The 9,603-nt window shown below is 57.7% G+C and overlaps 1 protein-coding gene across 1 annotated transcript; it reads left to right on the top strand.

Moving 5' to 3' along the window:
- Nucleotides 1–2: 2 nt before the first annotated feature.
- Nucleotides 3–8,083, top strand: LOC104628416 (bifunctional heparan sulfate N-deacetylase/N-sulfotransferase 1; the record flags this gene model as incomplete). The annotated part of the gene is made up of 14 exons (XM_010296979.1): nt 3–338; nt 946–1,428; nt 1,641–1,728; nt 1,956–2,110; nt 3,272–3,457; nt 3,817–3,945; nt 4,107–4,289; nt 4,644–4,740; nt 4,895–5,018; nt 5,540–5,714; nt 5,948–6,118; nt 6,763–6,872; nt 7,748–7,850; nt 7,964–8,083. Coding segments are annotated over 14 exons (2,460 nt in total), but the record flags the coding sequence as incomplete, so codon positions are not given.
- Nucleotides 8,084–9,603: the final 1,520 nt, after the last annotated feature.

Here is a 9,603-nt window from a genome sequence, read left to right as displayed (position 1 = left end):
AGCCCAAGGTTGCCCCTTCCCGCTTGCTGCCGCTGAAGAGCCTCAAGGTGGCCGACTCCTCCCGCACAGACCCCTTGGTACTCGTCTTCGTGGAGAGCCTCTACTCCCAGCTGGGCCAGGAGATCGTGGCCATTTTGGAGTCGAGTCGCTTCAAATACAGGACGGAGATTGCCCCAGGGAAGGGGGACATGCCCACACTGACTGACAAGGATCGTGGACGTTTTGCGCTCATCATCTACGAGAACATCCTCAAGTACGTCAACTTGGATGCCTGGAACCGGGAGCTGCTGGACAAGTACTGCGTGGAGTATGGCGTGGGCATCATCGGTTTCTTCAAGGTAATGGGGTGCATGGGGCGAGCCAAGACCCCGTGGCCAGGCCGGGCGTGAGCAGAGGCCGCTGGAGTCCCACTGCCCCTGCAGGGACTCTGCCCTCCCCTTGCTTTCTGCAAGCAGCCTGAGTTGGTGTGGAGCCGTCCTGCAGCCTGGCATGGGGCACAGGCTTCTAGCAGAGGGCACCATCTTAGCCCTCTCCCTGTGGAAAGGCTGTGCAGCCCCTGGGTGTTTTGAGGGTAAAAATGCACCTCTGGGATGATTCTGGTTGCTTTTAGCATCCTGTTTCCCAGCAGTGACCCTTGCTGGGGTTTGTCAAAAGCACAAGCAGGTATTTTGCTAAGCAGCCCCCTGCCCTTCTGCCCAGGGCTCATAGCCCCGGGAGGCTTTGCACGCTGGACATGAGCAGGATTGAGTGTGCGAGGGGGATGAGGGCACCCCATGCTCATGAGAGGAAGGCAGGAGACCCAGCACCCGGATCTCTGGGGGTGGTGAGCTGCCTCCCTGCTTTGCTGTGGCCATCGGTGCCCCCATTGAGCCCCTGCCTGCACAGCCAGTTTGGGCACTTGTCCCCAGCGTCCCATCTCCTCTGTCCCCTATCTCCCCCATGCAGGCCAACGAGAACAGCCTGCTGAGTGCCCAGCTGAAGGGCTTCCCTCTCTTCCTCCACTCCAACCTGGCACTGAAGGACTGCAGCATCAACCCCAAGTCGCCCCTGCTGTACATCACGCGCCCCAGCGAGGTGGAGAAGGGTGTGCTCCCCGGGGAGGACTGGACTGTCTTCCAGTCCAACCACTCCACCTACGAGCCGGTCCTCCTGGCCAAGACCAAGTCAGCTGAGTCCATCCCACACATGAGCGTGGATGCGGCACTGCACACCACCGTGATGCAGGACCTGGGCCTCCACGATGGCATCCAGAGGGTGCTTTTTGGCAACAACCTCAACTTCTGGCTGCACAAGCTGGTCTTTGTGGACTCTGTCTCCTTCCTGACGGGCAAGAGGCTCTCCCTGCCCCTTGACCGCTACATCCTGGTGGACATCGATGACATCTTTGTGGGCAAGGAGGGCACGCGCATGAAGGTGGAAGATGTCAAGGTGCGGCTGTCATGTCCTGGCTGGGATGCATGGGACTGGGCGCTTCTGCCTGCTCTGGGATGCTCCAGGGATGAGTTTTCCTGTCCCCAGAGCATCCCCTGGCTGCCTGGGAGCCCCTCTGTGAAGCTCGCGGGGACACAGGTCCTCACCCTGGTGTGGCAGCCATCTCCATGGCTGTGTGCTGAGACCTCTTGCTTTCTCTCCTCTCGCAGGCGCTGTTCAACACGCAGAATGAGCTGCGCACCCACATCCCGAACTTCACCTTCAACCTGGGATACTCAGGGAAATTCTTCCACACGGGTGAGGAGGGCAAGGGCATCTCTTTGTGTGTTGATGCCATATGGCTGGTGTTGGGGCATGAACTGGTGCTCAAAGAGGCCGACGTCAGGGCTGCAGGAGGGTCCTGGGGCATCCCACCCTGTTGCCCCCATCATCCGGTCACTGAGAGGGGCTCCCCCTCCTTCTGCACCGGCTGATCACGCGTGGCTCTGCGTGCCCGGTGGTGACAGCGAGCATCGTGCCCGCAGGTACCGATGCCGAGGATGAAGGTGATGACCTGCTGCTGTCCTACGTGAGAGAATTCTGGTGGTTTCCCCACATGTGGAGCCACATGCAGCCTCACCTCTTCCACAACCAGTCTGTTCTTGCTGAGCAGATGACCTTAAACAAGAAATTCGCTGTCGTGAGTAAGATGCCGCCGGTGGGGGTGCTCATGGTGGGGGGAGGATGGGAGAAGGGGGGCAAAGAGGCTTCCCAGGTGACTTGGGTGAGAGTCTCTGCTTGCTGGAGCAAAGGGACCTGGTGATGTTGTCATGTCCCCCTCATTGCAGCCGGATGGGTAAATCCATTTATACACTAGTACATGGAGCAAAAGGATTTATCTTCACCAGCCAACTTGCTGCTGTGGCAGCGAGCTGCCCCGGTGCCTGCTCGAGGGGAGACATCGTCTCTGCATTGCAGCCATGCCCACCTGGCCCAGCACCATGGTGGATGTGGAGGTCCGATCCGGGGGTGCGGTTTGGGTGCTCAGCCCGGCACGGTTTGACACTGCGCTGGGCAATGATGCGGGATCCTGGAGCAGTGGCCGTGTGCCAAGAGGCTCCGGCTGATGGAAACTCCCTCTGCAGGCCGAGCTGTCGGGGACTTGTTTGGTTGATAAAGGCAGGCTCTGAGCTTCAGCTTGGTAAGGGGTTGTCCATCCTCTTGGACTGTCCTTTATGTGGCCCTGATAAAGCCAGTACTGAGACCAGATCACGCTGTGATCAGCTGGTTTGCTCACAGCTGTCTTAAACCCACACGAGTAAAGCCAGACCCAGTAATAATATTTGGGTCCTACAGCCTAAGAGAGGGATCATCAGGCTAACTTGAATTCACTGTCTGATAATTAAAGGCGCTTAATTAGAGAGAGACCAGACCATCGCTACTGGGGATGGGCAGTTGTCCAGCTCCAAATTTCCAGGCTGTTTTATATCATATAACATACTATATATGTTTGCTATAAACCAATTTACAGTCCTGTATAGATATATCTCCTCGTTCTCCACAGAAAAGCTTTGCTGCTGCTGTTTTGTTGGTGACAGCAGAAGTGGCGGGGGTGAGGATGGTCCGTGTGAAGCAGAGGAGCAAGTGTCCACCCAGCACATCTGCTCCTGGGCTCACTTTCATGGAGACGAGCCCTGGTTAGGAGAGAATGCACAGGCACAGCCCCACCCTGGTTGCTCTCCAGAGGCACAAACAGACAATTTGTAGTTGGGAATGGGCAGTCCCCTGGGGAGAGATGAGTTTAGGACGTTGTGGTTTTGAGGTCTCCACGGTTACTCACTCTCTGGTCTCTCCTCTGCAGGAGCATGGCATCCCCACTGACATGGGGTACGCCGTGGCCCCGCACCACTCAGGTGTGTACCCCGTCCATGTGCAGTTGTATGAAGCTTGGAAGCAGGTTTGGTCAATCAAAGTGACAAGCACGGAGGAGTACCCCCATCTGAAACCCGCTCGCTATCGCCGTGGCTTCATCCACAATGGCATCATGGTAGGTGGCAAGGCTTTATCTCTGGTGCTTCTCTCCTCTTGCCTCCCCCACCAGAACTTTGGTGGGTGGTTTCTGGGCAGCTCAGATGCTTTGATTTGAGGGGGCTGTGCCCTCTGGTCCTCCTGCATGGGAGAAGCTCATGTGAGGACAGTTTTTGGCTTCTGTATCTGTCCACCTCCATCCCTTGTGGGTGGCAGGATTCACATTGAAGGTGGTGAGGGGCAGTGGAGCTGATCCTGACCTCTGAGGCGTTGGGGAGGAGAAGGGGACCCAGCCATGGATGCCTGGAGGAGGCTGTGTGGCCGTTCCATTGCACTGGCTCCTCTGCCTGCTCGATCCATATCCTTCTTCTGCCCCAGGTACTCCCCCGGCAAACCTGCGGCCTCTTCACGCACACCATCTTCTACAACGAATACCCTGGTGGCTCCAGTGAGCTGGACAAAATCATCAACGGGGGTGAACTGTTCCTGACCGTGCTCCTCAACCCCGTGAGTACTGCCATCCAGCTGCCCAGGGACAGACAGGCAGGCGTCTCTTGCAGAGCTGTGGGAGGTGTCCCCGATGTCCTCAGCCAGGGTGGGGAGCCATTTGGATGGGGCAGCTGCTGGGTGAGGTTCCGCTAACCCCTGCTCTATCCTCTCCACTTCAGATCAGCATCTTCATGACCCATCTGTCCAATTATGGCAACGACCGCCTGGGCTTGTACACCTTCAAGCACCTGGTCCGCTTCCTCAACTCCTGGACCAATTTGAAGCTGCAGACGTTGCCACCCATGCAGCTGGCACAGAAATACTTCCAGATCTTCTCCGAGGAGAAGGACCCACTCTGGCAGGTACCCCCCATGCCTGGAATGGGGGAAGCAGCCCTGTTTATTGTGCTGGGAGAGGGAACTGGGGTATAGGTGGCCCTGGTCTGAGCAGGAGGTTGGACTAACTGACCTCCTTAGGTCCCTTCCAACCTGAATTTCTCTCTGAACCCCTGGGTAAGCAGTGGTTTTTCAACTCTCTGTGGTTCTGCAGGCCAAGAAGGAGTTTGCCCCCTAGACTTGGAGATAAGTCTGGTCTTTGCCCTGCCTGCTGAGCAGCACGGCCTCCTCCTGTGTCTGCTCGGGCTGGAGGGGGCTGAGCAGTGGTGCATGGTCCCGTCCAGGCTGCCTTGTCTCTAATCCTCCCCCCCTGCATTTCAGGATCCCTGTGAAGACAAACGGCACAAAGACATTTGGTCCAAAGAAAAGACCTGTGACCGATTCCCAAAGCTTCTCATCATCGGGCCTCAAAAAACAGGTGCTTCCCTTCACCCTCGGTGCTGTGATCATGCTGGGAGGCTTGCCAGGTCCCCCACACACCCCGAAAGAGCTTCTCTCCGCCCTCCTGCCCTGAAGCAGAGTTTGGAGGGAGGTTTGGCCCAAGTCAGCTCTCGCTCTCTGTCTATCTGAAGGAACAACTGCACTTTATCTCTTCTTGGGGATGCACCCAGACCTGAGCAGCAACTACCCCAGCTCAGAGACCTTTGAGGAGATACAGTTCTTCAACGGACACAACTATCACAAGGGCATCGACTGGTAGGTCTCCCCAGCATGGGGGCTGATCTGGGAGTGCCAATTCCTTCGGGAACAGGAGCAGTGGTGCCGCAGGGTTTCCCATTGACTTCAGAGCTGCTGGGCTCTTGGTGGAGGGTACCTGGGTGCTGCAAGGTGGTATGAATCCTGCATGGCTTTGCCTTTTGCAAGGGCATGCTCATGCACTGCCTTCAGGCCATCACACCACCATGGTTTATCCTTGAGGTGTCGTCCTGAAGGCAAAGGTGACTTGCCTTTGGACTCAGAGTGCCCTCGGCAGAAGCCAGGGGTGTGTGTGTGCATCTGCTACTCCCTGGTTTTGGGGTCTGCCTGGGGAATCTGGTGAGGTCTGGCCCTCCAAAATGGCTGAAGGGGATTGTGGAGCCCCAGGCTGTGCATCAGACCTGGAGGAACCTTGCAGGATTAACACATGGTACGGAGTGTTTGAGATGTCACCTGCAATGGGCGGTGCTGGGGACATCTCGTGGTGCCTGTCTGCGTGCCTCACACTGTGCCTCCCCCAGGTACATGGAGTTCTTCCCCATACCCTCCAACACCACCTCTGACTTCTACTTTGAGAAAAGTGCCAACTACTTTGACTCCGAAGTGGCTCCCCGGAGAGCCTCAGCCCTACTCTCCAAGGCCAAAGTCATCACCATTCTCATCAACCCTGCAGATCGAGCCTACTCCTGGTATCAGGTGAGCTGCCTGCCTTTGCCTCTCCCGCAGCTTGGGCAGCCCCATGGGTGGTGGACAAGGGCCTTCCCTCTGTCAGCTTGGTTTGGGAGGTGGGCTGGCTGCGGATGCCACACTTTTTGGCTGAAAAAGACGAATGAGGACATGGTGTGGTGGCCTGGGAGCTGCAGTGCCTCATGGGCAGCCCAGGATTTGGGTTGCCCCAAGAACAAACCTACCTTGCTCATGCCTAACAGCACCAGCGAGCTCATGATGACCTGATCGCCCTGAAATACACCTTCCATGAGGTGATCACAGCAGGACCCGAGGCTGCTCCGAAGCTCCGGACCCTGCAGAACCGCTGCCTGGTGCCAGGCTGGTACGCCACCCACATTGAGCGCTGGCTGAACAGCTACCACGCCAACCAGGTAGGCATGGGAGCACCCCACTCCTACAGTTGGCAGCACCCCAGGAAGCCCCCCTCACCCAAGCAAGGATGCTTAGGGAAGAAAGCATGGGTCCCAAGTCAGCTGCGAGGGTGCTTCCGTGGGAGCTGCTTTTCTTATACCTTAATATCCACGGGGAGAAGAGTAAAGGTACTTGGGAAAGGTGCAGAGGGCAGATATTGTGCAAGAAGGAAACCCTTGTAGTGTGAGGTTGATGATAGATGATGCACAAAGACGTTCTTGTGCCGGTCCTGGGCAGGTAGGTCCTTCTGCTCGTCCTCTGGCAAAGCAGGGTTGAAAGGGGGCCGTGGGGTGGAGGGCTGTGGGTGGCTCTGCAGGGGCACGCACCACTTGCCCGCCACTCTCGGCCACAGACCTCTGCAGGGCTGCCCTGTCCGGTGTCACTGCGACATTGAAGCAGAACAAAAATAGAGGGCAAAGCTGCCTGTGGTTCGAGCTGCGTGCAGGGGAAATGGGGGCTGGATGCATTCAAAAGGAGAGCCTGCATGGGCTGGTGGCAAATTTGGCTCCAAGATGGCAAAAGTTGCAGCAAAGGCATCATTGTGCCCTGGGAGAGCAGGGCTGGGAGCCAGTGGCACCTCACCGCCCTGCCTTGGTCCTTGCAGATCCTAGTCCTGGATGGCAAGCTGCTCCGAACAGAACCTGCCAAAGTGATGGAGACAGTCCAGAAATTCCTTGGTGTGACCAACTTCATCGATTATCACAAGACCCTGGCGTGAGTCCTTCCCCGGGCTTCTTCCTCCAACCTGCCGCAGCTCCCGGTGCAGTGAGTTGCCCCTGGGGACACTCAGCGCTGTACCGGCACAGCCCACAGCCCTGGGGCTCACCACAGAGCTGCCGGTGGTTTTCATGAGACCAGGGTTTCACCTGAGGCCAGAACAGCAGCTCCTCATTGCTGTGACCTACACTGGGGTAGCTGCAATCAGAAATAACATTCAGTAAGCACCCCACTTTGCTGTGCTTATCCAGGCACCGTGGTGGGGACGGTGGTGTGGCCCCGGGCAGCCCAGGAGCAGCCCTGGGCTCCTGGAGCAGAGTTCAGGGGTGCATTCAAGCCATTTGTTGAGCTCCAGCACCCTGGCTCCTTGTGCACTCACTGCAGAGAGCGGCTCTTGCTGCTTGCCCTGTGGTACCACCGTGGGTGTCACCTGCCTCTGAGCCTTCCAGACATTAAAACCCAACATAGGAAGCAGGAGACTCGAGCTTCCAGAAGAATGATAATTTACCTCTGTGCTGCTCTTGCCTATGTACATGGCTGCTCTGAATCTGCAGCCAGGTGTCGTGGGGCTCTTGAGGGCATCCAGGGTCAAAGGTGCCGCAGAAAATAATATTAAACCCACGCAGACCCCCGTGCTCCCTCAGCGGGGTGACGTGGTGATGAATGATCCTTGTCAGGCCACTTACTGTGCGGCTGTACAGGGAACCTGTTGTACAAGGGGATCGATAACGAGATGTTAGCTGGGCTGCACATTAAAAAGAGACGTGCCCCCATGCAGGGCTGGGCAGCAGCAGGGCTTGTCAGGCAGCATGCTTGCCTGCAGAATGTGTGTGGGGGGGTGAGAGGGGTGAGGCAGAGCTCTCACTTTGCAGGTTTGATGCAAAGAAAGGATTCTGGTGTCAGCTTCTGGATGGAGGGAAAACAAAATGCTTGGGAAAGAGCAAGGGGAGGAAGTACCCCGAGATGGACTCGGATGTGAGTATGCAGAAAGATTCCTGGGATGGTCCTGAGCGGCGCCGGGGAGCTGTGTCAGGGTGGTGGGCTTGGGGCTTGTCCATCTGACCCTCCTCTCTGTTCTCCCGTTGCAGTCGCGCGCCTTCCTGCGGGACTATTACAGGGACCACAACATAGAGCTCTCCAAGCTCCTGTACAAAATGGGGCAGACGCTGCCCACCTGGCTGCGGGAGGAGCTGCAGAGCACCAGGTAGCTGCTGCCCGCTGCCTGCCCAGCAATACCCGAGCGGGGCCGACCCCTGCACCCGGTGGGACCTTCCTCAGCAATACCCAGCCGCCACCTTGGAGGGGACCCCAGGAGCAGACAGCTGTGCCAGAGGCTGCCCGAGCGGTGGCCTGACTCTGCGGTCCCCGCACTGCCACCTCTCTGCCTACCCCACACCCATTTCTCTTTGATTTCATTTTTTTCCTTTCCTGGGCCTGTCGGTGAAGTCCCTTCCTGCCCTGCTCCAATGTGGGGAAGTGGCACAAATTCCCCCTTTCTCTGCCCAAAACAAGCCCTGACTCCCCTGGGCCTGAGTGCAGCGTCAGAGCCGTCCCTCACCTCCTGGTCCGAGGGTGGAGGAGCTGCTCTGGGCATGCTGGCAGTGACTGTGTTCAGCTGGAGCCCAGGAACGGAGCTGGTGGAGACCCAAAGCACAGAGGGACCCAGACCCGCTCCTGCCATTGGTCCCGTGGCAGGAGGTGGGAGAGTTTGCCAGATTCCCATGACACCTACCTGGAAAAGCTGCAAACAAGGCAGATTTTCCTTTCAAAGACCTGGGCATGATTTCTTTTGTCATCTCCGTTCATTTTCAAGCTCCTCAACTTCTTCCTCCCCTTCCGTGGGCAGCGCAGTGGGACTGCGTCCGAGCAGGAGAAGGGGCTGGTGTGCTGGCCCTGGTGTGCTGGCCCCGGCGTGCTGACCCCAGCACGCTCCTGTCCCCCCCAACCCCCCCCTTGTACACACGTGGTGTTTCCTGTGGTAAAGCCGAGCGGCGCCCGACGTCCCCCGGCACAGAGGAGAGCCGGCCCTTGGGGACAGGGCGGACGTTGGGATAACGGCAGTCAGAAGGATGCTGAGAACTTGAAACCTCTTGAATATTAAAAGCAAAAGTATTTTAATAACGTTGGGGTGGGAGGGGGTGGGGGGGTCGTTTGGTTCCTGTTTTGCAGGGTGTTGTTTTGCTTCGGTGCCAGAATTTGTACCTAGACCCCGAGGGTTTTACGTGGTCTCTTTGGTTGTTACACGTGACGTGGATGAAGGTCAGTGGGGAAATGGGGGACGGCTTCCCAGCTGGAGACGTGTCTTTATACTGGTGGTGCCGTACAGAGCTACAGCCCCGGCTCTGCCTGTCCCGCACCCCGTCCTGTCCCCTGGCTCTTGCTGCCAGGGCTGGCAAACGAGGCTGAGCCATCAGGGGTTTATTGGGATAAGGGCCCAAATTTCCCCTCGGATGGAGCTGCTCCTTAGGATGCAGGGTGGCAGCTGTTGCCACCGGAGGTGGATGCGGTACCCGGGATGCTGCCCTCGCCTCCGGAGCGGGGCCATTCCCTGCAGCCGTGTGTGGGGCCGTGGCGGGCAGCCCCTTCCCACTGCCCCTCCGTGGGGTTGCATTGGGAGAGGCTCCCGGGCGCTGGTGTAAGGTCCTGTTGAACCAACTGCTAATAAATCGGGGAGCTCTGGTTTTACTTGCTGGTTGTTGCCCATTTCTCTCCTCACTGGTATCATCCA

This window comes from Phaethon lepturus, unplaced genomic scaffold (genome assembly GCF_000687285.1).
Source record: "Phaethon lepturus isolate BGI_N335 unplaced genomic scaffold, ASM68728v1 scaffold42031, whole genome shotgun sequence".
Lineage (NCBI taxonomy): Eukaryota > Metazoa > Chordata > Aves > Phaethontiformes > Phaethontidae > Phaethon > Phaethon lepturus.
Note: the sequence above shows the minus strand (reverse complement) of the source record. Positions and strands in the feature narration are given on the sequence as shown.